Genomic DNA, 26,889 nt, shown 5'->3' on the forward strand with positions numbered 1-26,889 from the left:
ATCTCGGCAACGCAGTGAAGAACAGAAACTCCTGTCAAGGTCAGAGCACAGCGGACCAAACATAGATCTTTTTTTCTGTTAATTTCTTCTGTGTTTTTGCTCTTTAGGACCGTACCTGCAGCGTATGGAAGTTCCCAGGCAGCGGTTGAATCGGAGCTGCAGCTGCCCGCCACAGCCACAGCCACGCAGGATCCGAGCCATATCTGTGACCGACACCACAGCTCACGGCAACGCCAGATCCTTAACCCATGGAGTGAGGCCAGGGGTTGAACCCGCATCCTCACGGATACTAGTCAGGTTCTTAACCTGCTGAGGCACAATGGCAACTCCTTTTTCACCTCATTTTATAGGGAACAAAACAGAGAACAACTACCTGAGCTGGCTGAGGTCGCAAAACTACAAAAGTGGGGGATGGAGGATTCTAATCCAGGGGGGTCTGAGGCCGCCCCCTAAGCTCAGAGGCCTGCAGACCTGTTCTACGGGGCCCACCCGGAGCCAGCCTGCATCATGTCTAAAAAGCCAAAAGTACAACTAAGCTGGGTGCCGAGATCTAAAACTAAGGATATTTCCCTTAGAAACCCAGATTTCTGACTTCTTGTGAAAAATCAAAAGAGCTGGCTGCATGGAGCCCATGTTCCACATGGCAATGAGCAGCTGGAGCAGGGGGACAACGGCCCCTGCCACCCCATAGAGCCTCCCCAACAGGGCGGCCATGGCCACCCGTGCCCGTGCATCTTACAGGGGAGTAAAGCGAAGGGACACGTTTCTTTCCTCACACCCCCCATGTCACATCCTCACACCCCAGGCATCTGAATTTGTCCTTCTATCCACCACTGAGAACAAAGACATCTGTGAAGAAGCAATGCTTTTTGAGCCTCTGCCAGACGAACCTCCAGCCAGGTTCACCGGCCTGAGAGCCTGGCAGACCCTTCCCCGGCCTGCTCTCTCCGCCCCCCGGAGCTGATCTCCAGAGCCGATCTCCGGAGCCAGAAGTCTGGGCAGCGGATGTAGGGGGTTATCGCAGAGCAAAGACGGCTGCCAGGATGATGCAGGGCCCCGAGGAAGGAGAGCCAAATGCACTTGACCCAGAGCACACACCAACGCCAAATGCAACTGCTGGGCCAAGGCCAACAGGAAATTTTCTCCATTTAAGTGAGCGATGGAGGAGCCCGCTCCCAGCCAGAAGGTGGGCCCGAGGCCACTGAGGATTCTGAGGGCTGGACAAGCCGCCCAACCCCGGAGGGCACGGAGTGGGAAGGCCTCACAAATTCAGTTTCTCTGGATGGCCTCAGCAGTGTCGGACCCTCTGCTGCTCTGATACCGATGAGGACGACCCTGCGAGCTACTGTTTATGGGTCACTTAATACATAGCACACTCCACGCTAAGCAATTAGTTTTGAGTGTAAGTGATACCCTGTGAAGAGGCCAGGCCTCAGCGGACAGCTCGATGAATCGGTACCTGCGTTTCCATCTCTGGAACCACGACCTAGACCAATGCACGGACTGGCCCCCCTCACCCCATTAGCTCCCTCAGGCCTCCTCTCACTCACAGCCACCCTCCCAAGCGAACCTCTCTCTGACTTTCCTCACCACGGATTTTTTTTTTTTTCTTGCTTTTTAGGGCTGCCCCAGTGGCATATGGAGGTTCCCGGGCTAGGGTTGCACTGGAGCTGTAGCTGCCTGCCTACACCACAGCCACAGCCACGCAGCATCTGAGCCACATCTGTAACCTACCCCACAGCTCACGGCAACGCCGTATACTTAACCCACTGAGCCATGCCAGGGATCGAACGCAGGTCCCCATGGATACTTGTTGGGTTTGTTAAGCACTGAGCCACGACAGGAACTCTGACCATGGACTGGTGTTGACTTTTTTTCCCATGCCCAAAGCAAGTGGAAGTTCCCCGGCCAGAGATCCAACCTGAGTTATGCAGTGACACCATCAAATCCTTAACTGCAAGGCCACCAGGGAACTCCTGGTTCTGTCTATTTTGTTTGTTTGTTTGTTTTTTAATTTTCCCACTGTACAGCAAGGGGGTCAGGTTATCCTTACATGTATACATTACAATTACATTTTTCCCCCAGCCTTTCTTCTGTTTGGTTCTGTCTATTTTTGAACTTCATTTTTATGGAGCGCCACACAGGAAGTACTCTCTTCCTCAACAGCATGTTTGCGAGAACCACACATGTTGTGTGTGCGGCAGGTCACCGCCGTGCATTCCAGCATAGGAATCAACAACAGTTTATCTGCCCGTTTCTACCGCTGATGGACACTGGGGCTGTTTCCGGTCGGGGGCAGCAAGAACCGAGCTGCTATGAGCATTTGCGTGCAAGTCTCTGTGGATGTTTGTTTTCATTTCTCAAGGGTAATTATCCAGGATGAGACCCGCTGGGCTGGAGGGTAAGTGGATGTTTGACTTCACAAGAGACCGCCGTGATTCCCACCGTGGCTGCCCCTTTCTGCATTTCCAACAGCCCATGAAGGAGACTTCCAGTTGCCCCTCATCCTCATCCACACGTGCTACGGTCCGTCTTCTTCATTTTGGCCACGCCAGTGGGTGTAAAGGACACATTCCCAGCTCCTCGTCTACCCCATGAGGTAACTCTTTGGAGACGGGTACCATCTGCAGCAGGGGAGAGATGGCCGCGAATTCTATACGTTCTTTCCACGAAGAGGTGGGGTCTGTGTCCTCTGCCCTGGGATCTGGGTGGGCTATGCGGCTGCTTTGACCAATAAACTACACCAGAAGTGCCACTGTGTCAACCGCCATAGCCGAGCCTCCAAAGACCTGGATTTCCCATCTTCAGGACGGCTTGCGCTGGGGGCCCGACCGCCAGGCCGTCAGGGAGCCCACGCTGGCCACCGCATGGAGGAGGGGTACGCCAACCGGTCCTCAGCTGTCCGGCCCTCCCAGCCCAGACATCAGACGAGTAAGAGGAGGAGACACGGTGGACACCCCCACCCCAGTAGGTGCCACCCGGCTCAGACGAGCCATGCCCTCTGTGCCCTGTCCTGGCCCACATAATAAATTGGTGGTCGTTTGGCTAACTTTCGGGGTAGAAGGATACTGTAATAGGTAATCAGAACCATTATCTCCATTTTACAGAGAGGGGACGTGCTGTGCCCAACTGAGGTCCCCCACTGGGAAGAGTCAGGGCTTGAAGTGATGGCGTGTAGAACTACACGTCAGGTCAGGACAGGTATGAGCACATGGGGGTGAATGTCGGTCACCTGAGTCACCCGGGTCTGGCAGAGGACTTACTACTTCAGACCAGAGGCTGGACTTTCATTTCTTTGTTTGTTTGTTTTTTTGTTTGCCTTTTCTAGGGCTGCTCCCTCGGCATACGGAGGTTCCCAGGCTAGGGGTTTAATCGGAGCTGTAGCCACTGGCCTACACCAGAGCCACAGCAATGTGGGATCTGAGCCACATCTGTGACCTACACCACAGCTCATGGCAACGGTGGATCCTTAACCCACTGAGCGAGGCCAGGGATCAAACCCACATCCTCATGGTTCTTAGTCAGATTTGTTAACCCCTGCGCCATGACGGGAACTCCTGGACTTTCATTTCTAATAGACTCATCTTATTGGAAACGAAGCATTTCTCTCTGGACTGTGCACCAAGGAGCCAGACCTTTCTGGGACCTCTAACTTGATCAAAGGCCACAGCTGGGTCCTGGGGACAGTGGTCCATGGTGTGACATCACCTGCCTACCAGAGGTCCCCGCTCATCCCTAAGCATGGATCAAAAGAGAAAAGGAGGTCCCAAGTCAGGGCCAAGAGCTGGACACTGGGCACAGACACAGCAGGTAAGCTAAACACTAGGACAGAGCCTCACAGGAGGAGCTGCAAATGCTAAGTGCTTGCAGGGGCCATGACGGCAGGTACTTGGTGCATTTTATCATCCGTGCAGACATGCTCACGTGTGTACAAATACACTGACACGTCCTCACTTCCAGGGCTCCCCGGGCAGCATCTCTTCCACCCATTTCTTTTTTCCCGCTCTGGTCAGGAACTGAACACCTCAGCAGTGACCCAAGCCGCTGCGGTGACAACACCAGATCTTTAACCCACTGGGCCACCAGGGAACTTTTTTTTTTCTCTTTCTTTTTTTTTTTTTTTTTTTTTGCTTTTTAGTGCCGTACCCACGGCACGTGGATGTTCCCAGGCTAGGGGTTGAATCGAAGCTGCAGCCGCCGGTCTACGCCACAGCCACAGCAACACGGGATCTGAGCCGCATCTGCGACCTACACCACAGCTCACGGCAACACTGGCTCCTTAACCCACCGAGCGAGACCAGGATCAAACCTGCATCCTCATGGATACTAGTCACCCACTGAGCTGCAACAACAGGAACTCCTTCCATCTCTTAAAATACGCAGGGAGTTCCTGTTGTGGTGCAATGGAAATGAATCCAACTAAGAACCATGAGGTTGAGGGTTTGAACCCTGGCCTCATTCAGGGGGTTAAGGATCCAGTGTTGCGGTGAGCTATGGTATAGGTCGCAGATGTGGCTCGGATCTGGCATTGCTGTGGCTGTGGTGTAGGCCGGCAGCGGGAGCTCTGATGGGATCCCTAGCCTGGGAACCTCCATATACCGCGGGTGCGGCCCTAAAAAGACAAAAAAAAAGGGGGACTCTCCTGGTCTGGTCGCCACTCGCCTGCTTTCAGTAAGGCCCAAAGTACAGAGACGTGTGCTTTACCGTAAAACACACCAGCACGTAATGGATGTACCAGGCAGGTGGCCGGGGAGGTTCCCGTGGGGAGCAGTGGGGGGACAGGGACAAGCTGAAGAGCATGTGTGCTCTCCACAGGGGGCGGCCACTGTGTGCAGCTCTGGCTGATGCTGGCCGGGTGACAACCAGCACCCAAGGGGCTCGTGGGGTGGGGTGGTGATGCGATACAGGTCTTTGCTTTTCCAAGAGAAGCTAGAAATCCAGATTTCTTTGCATGACATTCTATAAATGTCAGCAGCTCAATCCTTTCTTTCTTTTTTTTTTTTTTTTCAGAAACACCCAACATGTCTGTAGGCAGGATTGGGTCATCTTGTGACCTCGATATTAAAATCTCTGCATAAACTGCCTCTCCAGGCTTCGAGTTTGGGGAGAACCTTCCCCATGCTGCCCCACAAGCACAGACTTCCCGCCAGGGGAAGCCTTGAAGTTTTTAAGGCAAGGAAGGCCTGGGCGCCTCTCTGTCTCTCCGAGCGGAGTCCTGCCCAAAGCTCTCATCTTGGGTGGACGGAGGGTCTCCTTTCACAGGAGGATGGACGGGAGGATCACCACGCCGCCTTCCTCATCTGCCCCCTGCTTGGGCCCTCATGGTCCCTGTGCCCAGCACGCCACCCCCACAGGCCCGTCCCTCTGCCTGGACGCCTGCTTTCCCCAGCAGTTGAATTCTTCCTGTTTTTGCTTCAAACCCCGAATTAATCACCACCTGTTCTGCAAAGCCTTCCTGATTTCCCAGGCAGAATTTAACACTTCTGCTCTTCATTTTCTTTTTTTCTTTCTTGCCTTTTTTTTTTTTTTTTTTTTTTAAGCAAACTCAGTCTTAGAAGTAGAAGACTCCTTCTAGAACCTCTTTCCCTTTTCAAAACCTCAGCAGCCTCCCTTTGCACCTGGAACACACCTCTGGGACCGCGCTCTGACCCTGGACAATAGCGGCTGGCACAAAGATTGGGTTCCCCCCCACAGACTGGGGGCTGGACACAGGCCTGCCGCTTTGCACCCTCAGGCTCACCGAGGGACTGGTCAAAGAAGGTGCCCAATGTGTGGTGACCAAGAAAGGACTAGTCAGATGGTTCCAAGTCCGTCTCGTTACCCACCTCCGACCTGGACCCACGCCTGAACTCAAAAATTGGCTCTCAAGAGAAAAACACACATGGGTCCTTGTTGCAACATCTGTCTTGTTCACTGCGGTGTCCCCAGGGGTGGGCAGAGGTAGGCACTCCGAGATCTGCCAAATGGATGGAGGTAAACCTGTACCCACTGGGGCCGATCGCTTTGAGGTGAGAGGAGAAGACACAGGAAGCCCCCTTTCTACCAGGTCTGGTACAAAGTAGATGCTCAATAAACGTTACCCCCTGGGGCTCTCACAAACTCTATTCCAGGCACTTGGCACGTGGCCGGACCCAGCTGGGTTTCCTGTGCTGCGAGGAGAGGCAGGCCTGGTCCCAGCATAGAACTCTTACCCTTCGGGCCTCCAGGCAGAAGCCCCAAACGCTGGCTGCCTTAATAAGACTGGGAACGTCCAGAAAATTCGCTCATTGCTCCCCCGGGCCCACACCTGTGTGGCCACAATCCTGGAGACCCAGGGAGAGTTCCACAGCATCTGGACTGGAGACCTGGTCTACTCAGCCTAGGGCATCATCTTCCCTGGTCCTCCCCAGCCAACCAAACAGGGCAGGAGGCAAATGCTGAGAGAGGAAGAGGATGCAGGGAGGCACCTGAGGCCCAACCCCGCCACAGGCTAGGGCCCCGCCAAGAGGCTCCTCGTAGGCCTCCCAGGCCTGAAGCCATTTCCGGGCTGTCTCCATGTTTGCCTGGCGAGCTGTGCGCAGGGCGAGGCAAGTTAAATATAGTCTGAGCATCCCCGCCGCAAGGCTCCCCGCATCGGTGCCCGAGAGCGCCACCTGGTGGCCCACTCCTGGCTCCTCCGTGGAATTTAAAGCCAGGGGGGTGGGGGGCGTTATCAAGATGGCCGCCTCAGGGAGCCTGGGGGGGGGCGGGGAGACGGGGCGGGGGGCGTGGCTTCCCCGCCCCGCCCCCTCCCGCGGGCGCTGCCCCTCGCCTCCCGCGGGCCGAGCCACCGCCAAGATGGCTTCCCCAGGGGACCCCAGGAAGGGCCTGAGGTCGGGCCTGGGCCTCAATCCCCGCCTCCCAGGCAGACACTCACCATGTCAGTCAGGCTGCAGAACTCCTCCAGCCTGAGGAGCAAGCCCTCGATGGTCTCCTCCACCTCCTTCGCCTGAAAAGAGCCAATATCCTGGAGATTAGCAAGTGGTTTCCAGGGAGACAAACGCCCTTCATTTTTTTTTTTTTTTTTTTTTAAGCAAACTAAATCTTAGGATTATCCTCCCAGTTCCCTCCAGACCTACTTTCCCTTTTCAAAACCTCTTGAAGCTGCGTTGGAAATAGCGATACGCTGGTGGCAGTCTTGCCGCCCGCCCGCGGACACCCCTGCTTAACCACTCCGGTCAAGACCATGCTGGACCATGCACCCTCTGCAGCTCCGACGAGATGCGAGAAATAAATACTAACAGGAGATAACAAAGCCACTCTTATCACCCCCTTGTTCAGATGAGAGAACTGAAGCTCAGAGAGGTAAGGTAACCTGCTCGAGGTCACACAGCTAACAAAGGCCCAGATTCTCTGGTAGGTTTGAGTCCCTAGCCTCAAAGCCTGATCTTATCAACGCTGCAAAAGCCTCCTGAGAAACACCACGGAGAGAAAAAAGCAAACCACAGAAGATGCAGATATATAAAACCATCCTTGAAATGACACCAAGAAATGTGCCCGCTTCAACAGAGCAAGGCCTGGGATGATAGGTACCAGCTGGCCAACAGTTAGGAGATATACTTACACTAAAAAAGTATTTGTTGTTTATCTGAAATTCTGATTTGACTGGGGGTCCTGTAGTTGACCTGGAAACCCCAGCAACAGAGCTCAGTGAACCCCAGGAGACGGAACCCGCCACTGGTCTGACAAGGGAGGCTTGAGTGTTTTATGTTAAGCAAAGGGTCCAAAACTCAAAAGTTATCAGGGCCAGGCAATAAATGAACAAAGCAGGCCTGAGGGGCTTCAGTGATAGGAAAAGTACCTGCTCGGTTCTAGAGCAGCCAGCCACCAGAAGCCACCAGAAACGCAGGCCCAGGGTTGCCAGAACCTTCCATGTTCACGAGAAGCCAGAAATTCGAACTTTATGGGAAATGTCCCAATTTTTAAATAGCGGCACAAATTCAAAAAAAAATTTTTTTTTAACGATCCAGGGGCCAAGCAAAACAGAATGTGAAGGGTCTGCCTTCTCTAATCCCTTGGATAAAAATTAGTTTGAACCCTTCTTCCCCCTCAAGCATGTACTATTTTCATGACTCACCAAATACCTGTACTTTTTTTTTTTCCCCCTAATTACCGGGCATCTAGGAAGAAAGTCCTTCTGGAACATGAACCACTTTCTCTGGCTCACCAGGCCAAATCCTTCTGCTCCAGGGAGGTGTTCCCAGATGTTTCTAGGCAGGCCTGGTACCTGCCCCCTCACCTGGAGGCCACCCTCACCACCCACTTGTCCCCGGAGAGAAGTGTGTATAGTGCAGGGGCCTGCCGCCGGCAGCTGGAGCCACCGCTACCCCAACAAAATAAACGACTGCGCAAAAAACCATCTTTCCGGCTGGAATATAAATAGTACCACGTTGCAATTTTAAACTCTGGAACCTTCATCTCACAGCTGGGACTATTTCTGTGCCTGACGGGGGAGGCTGGCTGGGGGAAGGGGACCGCAGGGGAGGGAGGGCTGGAAACACACAGCAAGTCCCCCCTCGCATCCCCCAAAAGTACGTCTAATGCCCTAAGAGAGAGAGAAGGAGCTGAGAAGCCCCTGGAGTGGGGGACAGGGAGGTGGGTGGTTCCTTCTGATCCAGAGGAAAGCAAGAGACCGGAGGGGGCACAGAAACACGGGTGTAGACAGTCTATACCCTGGTCCAGACTTGCCTAGGAAGACAAAGCCCGCCAGAGGGACACAAAGGACCACACCCAGGCTGGCTGGGTGCCTCCTTTCCAGGACACACCTGAAGCTCTTTGCTGCAGGAAGAGCCTCGCAACCCGTCTGAACGTGTTCAGAACGGACGTTAGTCCCCTGTTTGAACCCCATCTTCTCTTTTGCCAGCTGTGTGACCTTAACCCAGGGTGACCTTAACCTTGGGCATCTGGGTTGGTGCACCTGGGACGGGAAACGCCACACCCATTTGGCAGAGTTGTTAGGTTAACCACATAATAGATGTGGCTGGGTCATTTGGCAGGGCTGGCACACGGCAGCGCACATAAACGGTGGCTTTACGCATCTCTCGATAGATAACAGAAACAGTGACTAATCACGACGTATGGATTGTCTCATTTACCTCTATACTTCAAGTGCTATAATTTCCCACTTTCTATGGATTGAGAAACACAGGACCAGAGAGCTTAGGTCACTTGCTCAAGGTCACACAGCTAATAAATACTGAAGCCAAAATCTGACCTCTCTGACTTCAGAAGTTTGTAACACCAAGATGCTCTTTGGGGAGGGGGCAAGTGTGCCCACATTATTGTGGCCTGTCCACGACGGTCGCTCCCCACCACCTCCTCCTGGTACCCGGGGTGTGGCCCAAAGCAGCAGGAGGGAGGAAAGAAAGCATTTGTGTTCAGCCAAGGGAAGATAAAGTCAAGACCTACCCAACCAACGGAAAAAATGAGCCACCCCACCTCGCCCACAAATCCTTCAGGGGACAATTCCCTCTCCAGGTAATCCCCTAAGTGGCCTCAGAAATCAGAGTCCTGCAGGCTGCAGCCCACGTGCCTTTCTAAGCAGCCCATACGCAAAACAAAAGCCCTCGCCCTCCTGTGCAACACCCCCAGCACAAACCATCCCACGCCCCCCGCCTGCCCAGGGACATTCAGGGCACAGCTGGGGCGGGGGGGGACGATGGCAGGTGGGCACTTTTGTAACGCGCCTGAATCATGGCATCCACTGCCTTCTTCCACAGCCTAGACCTTCGCCCAAAGTGCCGATCCAAGCTTCCTGGCTGGCCCTGCCCACCCATGACTGGCACAAGAAAACCCAGAAAGATCCTCCCCCGTGTGTGGTTCTCTCTGCCTCAACAAATGGAAACTCCACCATCCAGGTGCTCCGGCCGAATACCTGGGAGCATCCTCGACTCTTCTCTCCCATCCCGCCCCCACTGCATCCAACCTCTATACACACCCTCCCAGCTCTGCCTTCGACCTACCTCCCAGATCCAACCACTGCTCTCTGCCACTCTGTTCGTGTCTCTGCGCCATGACACGAACTCCTAAAATTTACCATTTTAAAGTATATGATTCAGTGGTTTTTAGTGTATTCACTGTGTTGCACAGACATCACCTTAATTCCAGAACATTTCCATCACCCAAAAAAGAAATCCCATCGGCATTAGCTTCTGCTCCCCTTCAGCCTGCTCCTCTGAGTTTGTTAAAACCAAACCCCTCCTCAGCTCGAATCTTCCACTGTACCGGGTCACAGCCACAAGGATGGATGCAATCACAAAAATGGCAACGAATAAACGTAGCTGAGGACGTGGAGCAATGGGAACCCTCCTCCACGGCCAGTGGGACCGTGAAATCGTGCAGCTGCTTTGGAAACCGGCTGGGCAATTCCTCAAAAGGTTGAACCCTATGAGCCAGCCATCTATCCAAAAGAACTGAAAACAGAGGTTCTTACTAAGAACAGGTACATTATTCATAATAGCCAAACACTGGAAGTAACTCAATGTCCATCAACTGATGAATGGACAACCAAAATGTGGTATGTACACACAATGGAATATTATTCGGCCACAAAAAAGAAGGAAGTCCTGGAGCCCATTGTGGCTCAGAGGGTTAAGAACCCACCATAGTCTCTCTAGGGTTGGAAGTGTAATCCCCAGCCTCATTCAGTGGGTTCGTCATCCAGAGTTGCCACAAGCTATGATGTAGGGTGGCAGATGTGGCTCCAATCTGATGTGGCTGTGGTGTAGGCTGGCAGCTGTAGCTCTGAGTGCCCCCCTAGCCTGGGAACTTCCATATGCCGCAGGTACAGCCATAAAAAGGAGGAGGAGAAGAAGAAAAAAATGGTCAATGAAAAAATGGGGGCATTATTTAGAGAAAAAAAAGAAGGAAGTCCTATAACATGCTACAGCATGGATAATCTTTAAAAACTTTATGCTAAGTGAAAGAGGCTACATATTACATGATTCCTTTTATGTGAAATGTCCAGAAAGGGTAAATCCCGAGAGAGAGAGAGCATACTAGTGGTTGTCTCTGCCCTGGTGTGGGGGGCGGGGGAGTAACTGCTAATGCCGATGGGATTTCTTTTTTGGGTGATGGAAATGTTCTGGAATTAAGGTGATGTCTGTGCAACACAGTGAATACACTAAAAACCACTGAATCGTATACTTTAAAATGGTAAATTTTAGGAGTTCGTGTCATGGCAAAGAGGAAACGCATCCGACTAGGAACCATGAGGTTGCTGGTTCAATCCCTGGCCTCGCTCAGTGGGTTAAGGATCTGGCGTTGCTGTGAGCCGTGATGTAGGCTGCAGATGTGGCTTGGACCTGGCGTGGCTGTAGTGTAGGCTGTAGCTCTGATTGGACCCCTAGCCTGGGAACCTCCATATGCTGCAGGTGCAGCCCTAAAAAGCAAAAAAATAAATAAATAGAATAAAATGGTAAATTTTATGTTGTAGGTATTATATCTTAAGTTTTTTAAAAAGTCCTCCTCCATCTTCCACCTCAGTTAGTAAACTTCCAGCCCTTCACCATCTGGACCCTCTGCCCCTTCTCTGACCTCATCGCCTACTGCTCACGTCCCACCAACCACACCAACCATGTCCTCACCCCAGGGCCTTTGCACCTGATGTTCCCTTCACTGGTAAAGCTTCTCTCATACCCCCTCTGCCCTTGGCACACGTCTCTCCTTAGTGAGGCCTCCCCTGAACTTATAGCTTCCCTACCACTCCCCATCCTGACTGATTTCTCTCCTTAGCCTTTAGCAGCATCTAACTTACCATATGTTTTACTTATCTTGATTCCTATCATCTTCTCCCACCAGGATGAAAGCTCCGGGTGGACAGAGGTCTTCATTTCCTTTATTCACCCGTGTGTTCTCAGGGCCTAGACTAAGGCCTGGCACATAGTAGGTACACATATTTCCAAAGATGGCCTTCCAGGGAGTTCCCAACTCATGTCTCTTTTTGTGCTATGACCTTGCTACTCTGCCCATGAAGAGGTGGGTCATTCCACCCCGCCCTGAATGTGGCCTGTGACTCGCTTTGACCAAGAGGACGTGGCTCTGTGACGTCCGGGTCCAGAGACCTTGCAGCTTCTGTGTCACCCTCTCGGAAGACACCAGCCAGGTGAAGACATCTAGGCGGTTCTGCTGGAGAGGCCACAGGGCGAGAGAGACCCTGAAGAATGAGAGGCCATAGAGAGAACAGAGGGGCCCCAGCTGCCGACACCAACTACGCGACATGGGAGTGAGGCCACATTGGACCTTCCAGGGCCGCCAACCCTCTAGCTGAATGCAGCCCCAGGAGGCAGCCCAGCCAACACCACGGGAGCAGGATGGCTCCGATGGGCCCTGCCAACCCACACGATCACACACCATAATATATACACAATGGGGGTTTGCAGCCAGGAAGGTTGGGGTCTGTTACCTGGCAACTGGTAATCAAGGCAGTGCTCCATGAATATTCATTGCCAGAAAGGAAGGAGGGAGGGAGGAAGAAAAGAAAAAGGCCAAGGGAGGGAGAACATGTTCCCCTGGAGGAGCCCCAGCCTGACAGCAGCCGCTGTGGTGGCGCCCGTCCACTCCTGCATTTCACGCTTTCAGGTTTTTTTGGTTTTTTTTTTTTTTTTTTTTGCTTTTTAGGGCCACACTGTGACATATGGAAGTTCCCAGGATAGAGGTCCAATTGGAGCTGCAGCTGCCGGCCTACGCCAGAGCCACAGCAACACAGGATCGAGCCACATCTGCGACCTACACCACAGCTCATGGCAAAGCCGGATCCTTAACCCACTGAGCGAGGCCAGGGATCAAACCCGCATCCTCATGCATCCTAGTTGGGTTCGTTAACCACTGAGCCACGATGGGAACTCCATGCTTTCAGATCTCAAATACCTCTGACCATCTCTGTGCCACAGTTTCTCCATTTGGAAGCTGGGGGGGATCCTCAGACTCCGTCTCTGGATGGAAGCTGAGGGGGGTCAAATAAGGCCTTTCTCTAGGTTACTCTTGGCGAGATGCTCTACCCATGCGAGACATGACTGTGACCCTGCTGGGGCCTCCAAACTCAAAAAGAGGAGGTCTCTGCAGCTCCTGTTGTGGCACGGTGGTAACGAACCCAGCTAGTACCCATGAGGATGCTGGTTCGATCCCTGGCCTCACTCAGTGGGTTAAGGATCCGGCAATGCCATGAGCTGCAGTTTAGGTTGCAGACCTGGTTCAGATCTGGCGTTGCTGTGGCTGTGGGGTAGGCCAGCAGCGGTAGCTCCGATTGATTCTTAGCCTGGGAACCTCCACATGCCACGGGTACAGCCCTAAAAAGACAAAAAAAAAAAAAAAAAAAAAAGAGGCGGTCTGGTGGCTCAGCAGGTGAAGGATCTGGCATTGCCACTGCTACGGTGCTACTGTGCCGCAGGTTCAATCCCTGGCCTAGGAACTTTTGCATGCTGTGGGTGTGGCAAAAAAAAAAAAAAAAAAAAAGGCACAGAAGCCAGGCAGGAAATGAAGACAAGGGAAGTGGGCCAAGCCTAAGAGCATGTTTTCAGCACACTGCTAATTTTTAGTTTCTCACATTTAACAGAGACCTTTTACTTTGCACTGATAAACACAGTAGCACCAGCAGGATAATAAATGGCAGCTGATGCCCAGGCAGGGAGGCAAGAGGGAGGGGTGGGGACTGTGGCAAAGAAGAGGCCCCTCGCCCCATCTAAAGAGGGCACCTGACGCTGGGTTCCAGAGAGCTGTTCCAAGCAGGGGTGCACCAAACTTGTTTTATTCCAGACAAACGGTGCCAGATATTTATGCAAACTCTCCCAATTTGAAAATGTTCCAAATGAACCTAAAAAATTTAAAAAACAGGAGTTCCCATTGTGGCACAGTGGAAATCAATTGGACTAGTATCCACAAGGATGCGGGTGAAAAACCCTGGCCTCACTCCGTGGGTCGGGGATCCACTGTTGCTGTGAGCTGTGGTGTAGGTCGCAGATACAACTCGGATCCCGTGTTGCTGTGGCTGTGGTGTAGGCCGGCAGCTGTAGCTCTGATTAGACTCCTAGCCTGGGAACCTCCAAATGCCACAGGTGTGGGCCTAGAAAAGGAAAAAAAAAAAAGCAAAACACAAACATCTATGAAATATGCAAACCTTTAGAGACAGAAAGTAGGTTAGGGAGTTCTTGGTGGAGTGAGAGCTAAGGAACCAGGGCGTCTTTTCGGGGTGACAAAAGTGTCTCTAAAATTGATTGTGGTTGATGGCTGTGCAACACTGTGACTAAACTAAAAGCCATTAAACCATACATTTTAAATGGGTAAACTGTATACTATGTGAATTATATCACAATAATGCTGCTTACACACACACACACACACACACAAAGAATCCTTCTAGAAACCACAAGGTTTATTCAGCCCAGGAACATGGCCACTGAAGACCTATACCTTTGGGGGTTTATTTTGTCTTTTTAGGGCTACACCCACAGCATGTGGAGGTTCCCAGGCCAGGGGTCTAATCAGAGCTACAGCCGCCGGCCTACGAGATCCGAGCTGTGTCTGTGACCTACACCACAGCCCACGGCAGCGCCAGATCCTTAACCCACTGAGCAAGGCCAGGGATCGAACTGACAACCTCATGGTTCCTAGTTGGATTCGTTTGCGACGCGTCACAACAGGAACTCCCGACCTGTACCTTTGTTGCAACATTTTTTTTTTCTATTTCTTTTCTTTCTTTCCTTCTTTTTATTTTATTTTTTTGGCCACACCCATGGCTTGCAGAAGTTCCTGGGCCAGGGATCAAACCTGCACCACAGCAGCAGCTTGGGCAGTGACAATGCTGGAGGCTTAACTTGCTGAGCCACAAGAGAATTCCTGTTGCAACATTTTTTAAAAAGCCAGACATTTGTATATTTATGTGAAAATCCCCACTTTTTTCAAATTGGCAACTACTTAGCATTTTCTAAATCAGATCACTGTGCCAGCCAGGGGACACCCACCTGCAGCCAGATCCAGTTCGGGGGGTGGTGGGGAGGGGGCAGGAGGTTTGGCTTTCGCTTGACACCAGGCGCTGTAGCCTGACCTTGGCCCTGCTTCCTCCAGCCAAGCTGAGCCAGGGTCCGTGAGCACCTGACAGGGGTGAAAATGAAACGGGACGCAAGGACTGTGAGGTCCTCCCCACAGCCAGGGCATGGAACTGGGAATGTCACCGTTTCTCAGAGGCATCCGTGGCAACCCCTTTCCGTGACAGCAAAAGGAAGGTCTTCTGGAGATCAGTGTTCACCCTCCCCCAGCCCGGCGGGAGGCAGAGGAAGCAGCCTCATCTCTGCGCACAGGATGGAAGGGCTGGACCGACAGCAGAAAGACCCTGCGACCTGGGGCAGGCCAGGTGTGAAGGGCTGGGAAGAGCAAATGAAAGGATTCTGCCCACGGCCTAGCGCTGGCATCACAAACCAAGAAGGGCCTGGCCCCTTAGATGAGCGTGACAAAGAGCGGTCATGGGAACTCCTTCCTCTGAGGTCCCCAAAGCAGGGCAGAAAAAGAGTTCCCTTCCTGGACCCAGAGGGACCCCTGACCTTGAGGTCTGAGTGTCCGGGAGTGTCCATTACCTGAGCCCACCACAGCCTGACCATTCTATGCCCTTGACCTGACCCGAATTCTAGGGAGGTTCATTTGGCAACGGTGACCACAATTTTACATGCGCACATCCTAGGACCCAGTAATTCCCCCATCGGTATTTATCCTCCAGACGTATGTGCACAAATGCAGAATCATGTACCTACAGAGGTACTCACTGCAACAGGCTTCCTGACACAACAGAATCCACATAACACACATGTCCAGCAATAGAGGAAAGGTTACCCAAACAAGTCAGAGACAATGAGGTTCCGAGTAGCAGCTACAAATAACTGGCCAGCTCTCTGTGCACTCACATGGAAAGACATCTAGGAGTTCCCTTCGTGGCTCGGCAGTGATGAACCCGACCAGTATAGACAAGGACGCGGTTCGAACCCTGGCCTTGCTCAGTGGGTTAAGGATCAGGCATTGCTGTGAGCTGGGATGTAGGTTGCAGACAAGGCTCAGATCTGGCATTGCTGTGGCTGTAGCGCAGGCCGGCAGCTGCAGCTCCCATTTGACCCCCTAGTCTGGGAATTTCCATATGGCCCTAAAAAGACTAAGAGAAAAAAAAAAAGAGAGAGAAAGAGACCTACACCACAGCACACGGCAACACCAGATCCTTAACCCACTGAGCGAAGCCAGGGATCGAACCCGCGTCCTCATGGCTCCTAGTTGGATTCGTTTCTGCTGTGCCATGAACAGGAACTCCTGGAAACCATAAGTTTTTCAAAGTATGTGAGTCAGAATCTGTTCTGTAAGTCAAAATCTAGTCCTTTTTTTAGATTCCACACGTAAGGGACAGCATTTGATGTTGGTGTCTCACCGACTGACTTCACTTAGCATGGTACGTTTAAGACATACGGAGTGAAAAAAGCACGATCCAGAAGAGGGTGGGGGTGGAAGGGGACACAGGCATGAGAAGCAGCAGCGTCTGCACAGTAGCAAGGGGTGTGGACTCGGGTGGGGCCAGGCCTTGCTCATGTCTCTACAGCCACTGGAACCTTTGGATTTTGTAACATATGCATATATTTTAATTTTATTTATTATTTTTTTTGGCCACACCCATGGCATGCAGAAGTTCCTGGGCCAGGGATCAAACCCATGCCACAGTAGTGACACCACCAAACCTTACCTGCTAGACCACAAGGGAACTCCTATTTTTATTTTAAATTATCTTATTTTATTTTACTTTTTGTCTTTTTAGGGCCACACTGGCAGCTTATGGAGGTTCCAGGCTAGGGTTGAATCGGAGCTGTAGCCACTGGTCTACACCACAGCCACAGCAACGTCAGATCCGAGCTGAGTCTGCGATCTACATCCCAGCTCACAGCAACACCAGATCCTTAACCCACTGAGTGAGGCCAGGGATCGAACATGCGTCCTCATGGTTACTAGTCTGGTATTACCACTGAGCTACGACGTGAACACCCCTACTTTTTTTTCTTTTGTCTTTTTAGGGCTGAACCCGCAGCATATGGAGGTTCCCAGGCTAAGGGTCCAATCGGAGCTACAGCTGCTGGCCTACACCACAGCCATAGCAACATCAGATTCGAGCTGAGTCTGCAACCTACACCACAGCTCACAGCAACACCAGATCCTTAACCCACTGAGCAAGGCCAGGGACTGAACCCCACAACCTCATGGTTCCTGGTCGGATTCATTTCTACTCTTCCACAATGAGAACTCCTCCCCTATTTTAATTTGTGAAACAAAATTTATTTTAGGAGTTCCCATCATGTCTCGGCAGTAACGAATTCAACTAGTATCCACGAAGACTCGGGTTTGATCCCTAGCCCTGCTCAGTGGGTTAAGGATCCGGTGTTGTCTTGAGCTGTGGTGTAGGTCACAGACACGGCTCAGATCCTGCGTTGCTGATACTGTGGTATAGACTGGCGGCTACAGCTCTGATTCGACTCCTAGCCTGGGAACCTCCATCTGCTACGGATGCAGCCTTAAAAAAACAAACTTATTTAAAAAGCAAAACCTATAACCATGTATAAAATAAACAAGCTACAGGGATGTATTATATAACACAAGGAATAGAGCCAATGTTTTAGAACCACTACAAATGGAAAAGAACCTTGGAAAATTGTGATTGTTACACACCTGAAATGTATATAATACTGGGCATCAACCACACCTTAATTAAATAAAATATCTATTAAAAAAAAAAGGAAAATCAACTCCAGTTCACTTGAAATAGCCCACAGGCCAAATCCCCATCACACTTGCACCAAGGAATAAATTCAGATTCCAAGACAGCTCCAGGGAACTGGGCACTCATTTGGACCGTGCGTGTAGTAACAACGTCTTAAAAACCAAAAAATTGGTTGAGCTCACGTACACAGATGGAGAAAGTTAACACGGGACTCCCAAGCCTACAGGAGGCTGTGCCAGTGAGAGAAAATTTGTGATTTTCTGCACAAGTGAAGGGCTGAAATCTCCCTCTTCCAAACGCTACGGAGAACCATCAGTGTGGGTCGCGCCCACCCTCCCGCCTGTTCTGAGAGCCCGAAGGGCAGGCGCGCCTCTGCTGCGCTCTTCCTCCCCAGCGCTCGGCACAGGGTCCGCACCTAGTAGCTGCTCAGTAAACACCTGCAGAAGGACGAAATGAATAACAGTAGCTGATGCATCCAGACCACTTCCTATGGGCCAGACCCTGAGCCAAAGGTTTCCTGTGGATCACTCCATCTAACCTCGCAGCTTGAGAAAAGGCAGAGAAAGGCATGGGCGCGGGGCTGAGATCTGAACCCCGAGCTGTGTGGCTCCAGAGCCCATCCACCCATCACTCAGCCTGACCAGGAGCAGGGGGCGCTGGGGGACATCCACCCACCTGTAACGGATGCTTTCGTGTCTGATACATAGAGTCATTTAGTAGCTGCACTGTGGACATGGCATCATGGCCTCAGACTATCCAGAAGGGTGCTTACAAGCCCAGAAAACCAGGCCTGGGGTGTCTCACGGTGTCCCCAACAGTCGGCAGCCATGGTGATTTTCCAAGCAACCGATTAGGCTTACAACTCTGCTGGAGGACTTTCAGCATCCCAGTGCCCAGGTGGTATCCGCACCAGTGAAATCAGAGGATCCAGGGGTAGGAGCCAGGCACCAGTATTTTGTGTTGCTGTTGAAGATCGTAGATGATGCCAACGTTTGGCAAAGGTTGGGGACCACATCCCAGACCAGGGCTTTTATCTCGGGCATCCTACATCCAGCCCGCCCACCCCTAGAGACTGATTTAACGGAATCTCCTATTTATAGAGGCATGAAAGAGATGTTTTTTTGCCATTAAAGTTTTCATTCACATCACACACACCTCTGTGCATCTTGTTTTTCTCCCCTGGCACCGGAATGGCACGTTCAGAGCTGACTCATGCTGTAGCCACGAGCCATCTGCTATGCAGAAGCATCGCTATGTGACCAGCCCAGGCTGGTGGGCACTGGGGTCACTTCCCATCTTTGGGAACCTGCTTCAAAACTTCTTAGTTGGTTCTGAGGGTCATCCAGAGTGGGACTTTTTTTTTTTTTGCATTTTAGGGCCCCACCCACGGCACATGGAAGTTCCCAGGCTAGGGGTCTAATTGGAGCTGTTGCTGCCGGCCTACACCACAGCCACAGCAATGCCAGATCCGAGCTGCATCTGCAACCTACACCACTGCTCACGGCAACGCCGGCTCCTTAACCCACTGAGCGAGGCCAGGGATCAAACCCACAACCTCATGGTTCCTAGTTGGATTCGTTTCCCCTGCACCACGACAGGAACTCCCAGAGTTGAGACCATTAGCCAAGGTTCCAAGCTGACCTTCCCACAAAGCCCAGATTTCCTGTGATTAGAGTCTGTTCCCAGCCAGGGATGGGTCCTTCCACTGCGGGAAGAAGGCTCGGCGCTTTCTTCTGAGAAATGCTGCCCTTCTCCAAGCACCCACCTTGGCCTTGGCTCTCACACCCTGAAGGTCCGGATGCAGGGAGCCCGGCCAGCTCGGGTCACGTCTACCTGGACGTCGGTGTCTGTGGTCCCCTGCTGCCACACCAGCCCCTGTGACGCATTCCAGCACTGCAGCCCTAAGTCCACAAATCTAATCACATCTTTCCTCTGCTCATCCCCAGCTCATCCCTGCTCATGGCTTCTATCCATGACACCCTAGAATCGAATCCAGACTCTTCCCCTAGCTCCCGGGTGCGGGTCTGGCCCTGCCCACTGTGCCCGTGATGACTGAGGTCCACCCACTCAGGCAACTCCCAGGGCCTCAACTTTCCCCGCCTTGGGCTGCATGCACGATGCCACATCTTTGCCTGGAGGTTCCTTCCATCCCCTTGTCTCTATCACAGCCCCTCGGGTGCTTCCTTCGTGGCATTTACCACCGTCAGTCACCCTGATGGATCACTGCTAGTCCGCGCATCTCCCTGACTGCAGTGCCAGTCCTTAGGGCAGGCACCACATCTGTCTCCCTGGCCTCTCCCTGTGCCCAGCACAGTGCCTGGCACACAGCAGGTCTGCCACAAAGATCCGAGGAATAAATGAACAGAGAACTCCACCTCAAGACAGAGTAGACTGCGCCCTGGCGCCCACCCACAGACTTCTAATCTGAACATCCAAAACTTGAAGAATGCTGAGCGGGTCCAGCAGGTCACGAGGCTAAGACACATGTGGGGGCACACAGATTCCCACAGGCACATGGTGTTTTCAGGCTGGAAACAACAGCAGTCTTTTGCCTCCATAAAGAAACAGCCTCTTCGAAGTTCCTGGTCACTCAGTGGGTTAAGGATTTGGCGTTGTCACTGCTGTGGCATGGGTTCAACCCCTGGCCTGGGAACTTCCACATGCTGCAGGTGTGACCAAAAGAGAAAAAAAAAACAAACGAGCTCTTCCACATTAAAACAAAACAAAACAAAAAAACCAAAGGTATTTTGGCTAATTTATATTTTCCTATTTTAGTTCAGACACACGGTTTGTAGAAAAAGTCCTTTTTCTTTTTTTGCTTTTTGGGGCTGCACCCACAGCATATGGAAGTTCCCAGGGTGGGGTCAAATCAGAGCTGCAACTGCCAGCCTACACCACAGCCACAGCAATGCCAGATCCTTAACCCACTGAGTGAGGCCAGGGATGGAAACTGCATCCTCAGGGATCCTAGTAGGGTTCATTACAGCTGAGCTGCGATGGGAACTCCTCCTTCTCCTCTTATCATGACTACAGAAAATTCACAAGTTCAAGCACAAGGGCAAATGGTAACTGATACCAGCTTCAGTACGAGGGAGCCAATAAGGAAGAGTGGGGATTGTGGCAAACCAGGGGCCACAACTAGGAAACATGGATCTAGGATGACCAGGCTGTCCAAAATTTTAAAGAAGAAACTCAGATTGTTTTCAAGAAAACGCTCCATTTAAAAACCCCTATGTGCCTCGAACCAATCACATCAGGGTGCTGGATTCTGCCTGAGCTACCAGTTTGCAGTCTGTGATCTGATGGGGTTAAAAGGCCCAGGTGTTTCTCCTGCCATCCTCTACGCACTCAAGCAAAGAGCCCGGATGTGACAAAGTGCTGGCTTCCTGGCTTCCTTCCATGCAGGCTTCCAAAGTGGCCCCGGGTCCCAGCACAGGAACTGAATGGAATCGAGAGTGTGGTCAGGAACCCACCCTTGGGTGGGGATCCGTGTTCGGCCCATTCAGGAGGGCCCTGAACTCCCACCTCCCTAAATCGCAGGCACCTAAGAGGCAGACACCTTGCTCTCCTCGCCATCCTGCAGCAGCTTCCGGAGAAACCCCACCTGAAACCTCCCCAAAAGAGGAAGTTCAAACCCGAAAAAGAGAGAAAGTAAAACACAACAAAGCTGGTTGGACAGAAAACCCCCAAAGCACAAGAAAGAGTAAAACGCTCACCTGCCAACCCAGTCTCACCATGCTGCCCTTCAGCGGTTCCTGGATCCAGGGAGACAGGGCGGCATCCCGGCATGGCTTCTGTCCCCCCCCTCGCCCCGGTCCTTCCTGCCACCACTCGCCCTCCACCTGCTGCCCTTCCATCCTGAAATCACCCGGCTTCACCCACCCCAGGGCCTCTGCCGGGAATATTTCTCTCCTCCCTCTCAGCCTGGCCAACTCCTACTCAAGCTCTAGAGCTCAGCCTAAAAGGATGCTGCCTCCGGGAAGCCCTCCCTGACTGCTCCCAGATAAAGCGGGGTCGCTCTACCACTCGCCCTCCTGGATCTCTATGCTTCCTCTCCCCTGAATGTTCCTCAGGGGTTACCACTCAGGTCTCAGCTCTCTTGGAGAGGCTCCCCACCCCGTGTCTCCCAGACACACAGACACCCTCTATCACATCAGCCGGGTTGCGTTCTCTGTGGCCTTCAGCACAGCTTAGAGGTTCTGTGTGTTGCACGTTTGATGTCCGACAGCAGGGCCATGAGAGCAGGGCCCTTGGTTTCACTCCTGGCACACAGCAGGTGCTGCATGAGGCAGGCCTGACTCCCTTGGAACCCCAGGACACCCTGAGGACCGGGGCTGGCCTGAGACTCCTACTGCTCCATTTAAAAGCCTAGAGCGGCCCTAGAACACCGGCTGGTATAGGAGGCACCGGCGGCCCAGGCCTGTCCCCAAACCAGAGGTCCCCTCCATCTCGCTGGCCCGTCTGCAAACAGCTTTGGTGCAGGGAACTGTCAGTGACTTAGGCTTTAAGTAGAGGCTGCAAGTGACTCGGCTCTGGCAGTTTTTGCCTCTTTTGGTAAATCAGCTCCAGCAAGAGCTCTAAGTGGGTTCACTGCCGCGTGGAGCTTCAGGGAGTTCGGCTCTTCATTACGGCCCTTACAAATGAGTGTGAGCCCGCCTGTGTCTGCGTTAAAGAGCCCTGAGTGAGCAAATGAAGTTAATAATACGTGCAGCTTCTCTTGAAGGCTGTCCCTAATCGAGATGAAGCGCAGCTGAGCTTGAGCCGCTGGGCATAATGACATCGGGCTGCTGAGAGCAAACAGGAGAAAGATTGAGAGAGACGCTAAGGTTACTTAAACCTGAAAGCAGGGAGACAAACGAAATGCCCATCCTTGGGGGCATGGTTCATAAATTACAGGACATCCATAGGATGTCACCTATGCAAAGAGGACCTCAGGTTTCACAGCTGGAAAGTCAACATGACAACATCCTCGCCGCGGGGTCACTGGCATGACCCGTGAGCAGAGAGCAGGACGCTGCTGGCGCAGAGTGTGTGCTCAGAAAATAGGAGCAGGGGGGTTACTGGGATGCCTGGGAAGGAGAAGGCCGATGCTCTCCGATATGGAAGCCACAGCCTTTGATGACGATTAGGTGTTTAAAATGAGGCTGGTCCACAGCAAAATGTGTTGTTAAGTTCAGTATTCAAAGCCCGATTTTGAAAACTTAAAGAATACAAATACCTCATTAAATTTTTTACATTGATGACACGTTGAAAGGAATATATATATGTTATATATATATATAAATAATATATATATACATATATATTTTGCTTTTAAAGGCCACACCTGTGGCACATGGAGGTTCCTACGCTAGGGGTCTAACCAGAGCGACAGCTGCCAGCCTACAACAGAGCCACAGCAACTCGGGATCCAAGCCTCATCTGCAACCTACACCACAGCTCACGGCAACACCCGATCCTTAACCCACTCAGCGACGCCAGGGCTCAAACCGGCAACCTCATGGTTCCTAGTGGGTTTCATTTCCTCTGTGCCACGACGGGAACTCCTGAAAGGCTATTTTGGATACATTTAAGTATCCAAATGACAAAGGACATTATGAGATTGAGATGTGTACATCTCAATCTCATAATGTCCTGTCAATTATATCAAAACTGGAAAACAAATACACTGAAACTAATCCCATCTGTTTCTTTTTTCTGTGGTTCCTGGAATATTTAAAATTACATGGATGGGAGTTCCCGCTGTGGCTCAGTGGTTAACAAACCCGACTGTGATCCCTGGCCTCACTCAGTGGGTTAAAGATCCGGCGTTGTGGTGAGCTGTGGTGTACGTCAAAGACACAGCTCGGATCCTGCATTGCTGTGTGCTGTGTGGACAGCAGCTGGAGCTCTGATTCCACCCCTAGCCTGGGAACCTCCATATGCTGTGGGTGTGGTCCTAAAAAGACAAAAGACAGAAATAAATAATTATTTAATTAATATTACATGGATGGCTCAGATTTATGGCTCAAATTATACCTCTATTGGACAGCTCTTACAGATACATTCTGACATGGAAATATGTCCACACTATTCTCAAAATTGGGATATAATTCACATACCATAAAATTGACTCTTTTAAAGCGTGTAATCCTGTGGTTTTCAGTGTATTCAATCTTGTGCGATCATTATTAGCACTAATCCAGAACATTTTCATCACCCTTAAAAGCCCTACACCTTTCCGTTAAGTCACTCCCCATCTGTCCATGCTATTTTGTTTTTTGTTTTTAGGGCCGCACCTGCAGCATATGGAAGTTTCTGGGGTCAGGGATCTAATCAGAGCTGCAGCTGTGGCAACTCAGGATCCTTAACCCACTGAATGGGGCCAGGGATCAAACCCTCGGAACCTGAGTCCTCAGAGAGAAGATCTGGTCCTTAACCTGCTGCGCCACAAGAGGAACTCCTGTCCATACTATTTTGAACAAAGAGAAATAAGTTACAGAACAGTATTTTAGTATCAAGTGGATTTTTTGGTAAAAACTATATACAATTATTAGTATATACACATAGCTACATTTGTCAATGCATTGTTAGTATGTTTGGAATGAGGTACACCAAACTGTGAATGATGGCTGTCCCTGGGAACTAGAATTGGGGTGAGAGAGCAAAAAGAGAGGGTTCTTACCCCTTTATGTTAAATACTTCTGTACTGCTTCTAAGATTTAAAAGGAGAATGGGTTGAATTTCTGGCCTAATTAACTCCTGGTAAATAAGCTGTTCACGGCACTGTCAACAGACTGGCTTCAGCTGGAAGATAAAGAGTCTAGTTTTAGGTCTACTTTTTATTCTGTGCTTTTAAAATAGAAAGTAGAGCCAGAGACCATGTATTTTCCCTCCTAGCGACAGAAGCGGACCGAGGCCGGGTGTTCCCCAACACAGCCGCAGCCCGCCCGCCTCCTCCTGGCATCTGGCAAGCAGCTCAGAACCGAGCAGGCCGAGCGCCCGGGCAGGGGCAGGACCGGGGTGGGGCGGGGGGGGGTGTCAGCCTGCCCACACCCCGCGCGCGTCCCCGAGGCCCAGGCTGGCAAAGGGCAGCAGCTCCGAGCGCGCTTCGGTCGGGAGGGAAGAGAGTCTGGGCCCCTGGGCCGTGTGGGCTGGAGAAGGGAGCAGGCGCGACCTGACGCGCATCTCTGGGTGACGCTAGGCAGCCACCTCTCCGCCCAAGAGGGGCCTCTCGGGCCGCCAGAGCGAGTCTGGAGCCCCAGCGCCCGGTACAAAAGGATGCTGCGAGAAGCCGTGGGTCCGGGTCCAGAGCGCTAGGGATCCCCATCCGTCCACTCTCCCCCGAGACACGCGGGCCCAGCATCCCCCAACCCCGAGAACCGTCTTCCCCACTTCCAACCGTGTCCCCTACCTCAGCCCCGGGCTCGGGGGTCAGGAAGAGAGCGAGCTCGTGCGCCCCGCTGCGCACCGGCTCCGGCCCGTCCGCGTCCAAGAGTAGCATCAGGAGCTCGGCAGGGGCCAGCTGGCGGAGGCTGTCGGAAAACACGCCGCAGCGTCCCGTCCCCAGAGCCCCGCCCCCGGCCGACTGCATGCCCCGTGGCCCGCCTGGCGGAGGCGGGGCAGGTGCGTATCCCGTGGCCGCGGCCCACGCCTCCCGGAGCGCCGGGGCCGGGTGCGCAGCGCCACCCAGTGGCGCGCCATGCTCGCTGCGCCCGGCCCGCGCACCAACTGGTAAACCAGAGATTCTAAAACGTGCTTTCAAATTGCAATCACCTGGAGCGCTTTTAAAACTTCCGTAGTCCAGGCCAGATACAGTCTCTGGGGTTGGCACCTGGGCATCGGTAGCTGGCCAGGTGATTGTAACATACAGCCGAGTTTGAGAACCATCGATATAGACTACCCCTTTTCATTTGACTCTGGTGGTACAGCGGCTCCCAGCTCCCACAACACTTGAGAATGCCCTGGGGAGCTTCTAAAAGCCCGGAAGCCAGGCCTTACACCAGGCCCATTCAGCCGGAATCTCTAAGGGGTGGGGCTTGGGCATCAGTAGTTTGTAAAGCACTCCGGGTGGTTCCAGCGCGCATCCAGAATAGAGAACTGCTCTCTTAGACTAGCCTTTCTTTTAAAGACCATCCCGCCCCCCCATCAACCCCGCCCACAGGCCTGCTCGAGGACAGCATCTTGTTCGCGTCAGGAGGACAGTCCTGGAAGTTCGGGAAGCCGGGTAGCGCGAGCCTCTTCCCCCCAGGGTCGGCTTTGAAAATAAGCTCCCCAAGGGAATTCTTCAAGGCACTGCATTTGACACCTCCCCTCCCCCATCCAACACACATCCCTAGGAGGTTAATCTAGACCCCTTAGAGGCTTAAGAGGGTGGGGGGTCCAAAAGAGTGCTAGCGAGGAAGAGTTCTGAAAAAGGCAATGAGGTATAGGGAATTCTAGCTTTCTCATTTTTCCTATGATAATTTTCTTTTAACATGTCAAATTCGTTTTTAAAAATCAGGCTGGGCTTAAGGTTGCAAATGAATATACAAGGCTCCCCTCCCGCCTGCCTTGTTAAATCTGAGTTTATATTTTATCTGACAACCGTAGGTAGCGGGCGTGAGCACACGCTGGATCCGTCTTGCGGATGATCCATCACCTGTGGTCCCCCTTCCACAGCTGCCCACGGCTAATATCTGGACATCTCCGCCCAAACATTCAGGTCTTCAGGCCAGAGTAATTTTCAGGAAAATTCTTGGCACGGACGTGGGCTTCGGGTGCTTAGGAAAAGGATTAGCTAGGAACTCACTGGACCTGGGACTGGCCATTCATTGCTGTCCTGATACATCTGATGCCCAGAGCAAGTCGTCATCACACACACCTAGGAACTCCCCTCTGACCCCTCCCTGCTGCTGGCTGACTGGGGCCCTCCCTCAGAAAAGCCCAGAACTGGCCTCAGATTAGCCAATCAGGCCCCAGCTCCGCAAACTTCCCCGTGATGGAAGAATCTCAAAAACATAATGCTAAGGAAAGTAAAAAAAAGACAAGTCGCAGAAGGCTCTGTAGGGCACGCTGCCATTAACATAAAGTTTTAAAAACATGCGAAACCGCACTATATATTGTTTATGGATACAGACATATGGAGTAAAAGTCTAAAGCTGTGCACGGCGGTGACA

At 52.2% G+C, this 26,889-nt stretch overlaps 1 protein-coding gene across 2 annotated transcripts in view; it reads right to left on the reverse strand.

The window, feature by feature from the left end:
- The window catches only part of BCAS4 (breast carcinoma amplified sequence 4), a 65,203-nt gene extending 39,783 nt beyond the window's left edge, over positions 1-25,420 (reverse strand). Inside the window, exons 1-2 of one of the 2 annotated variants that reach the window (XM_047770871.1) lie at positions 25,146-25,420; positions 6,896-6,967 (exon numbers count right to left, since the gene is read on the reverse strand). In XM_047770871.1, coding sequence (XP_047626827.1) covers positions 6,896-6,967; positions 25,146-25,325 — 252 coding nt within the window. In that variant the 5' untranslated portion in view covers positions 25,326-25,420. The remainder of the gene's footprint in view (positions 1-6,895; positions 6,968-25,145) is intronic. The other variant, XM_047770872.1, reaches the window with a different exon arrangement.
- Positions 25,421-26,889: the final 1,469 nt, after the last annotated feature.

Source organism: Phacochoerus africanus, chromosome 3 (genome assembly GCF_016906955.1).
Source record: "Phacochoerus africanus isolate WHEZ1 chromosome 3, ROS_Pafr_v1, whole genome shotgun sequence".
In the NCBI taxonomy this organism is placed as follows: domain Eukaryota; kingdom Metazoa; phylum Chordata; class Mammalia; order Artiodactyla; family Suidae; genus Phacochoerus; species Phacochoerus africanus.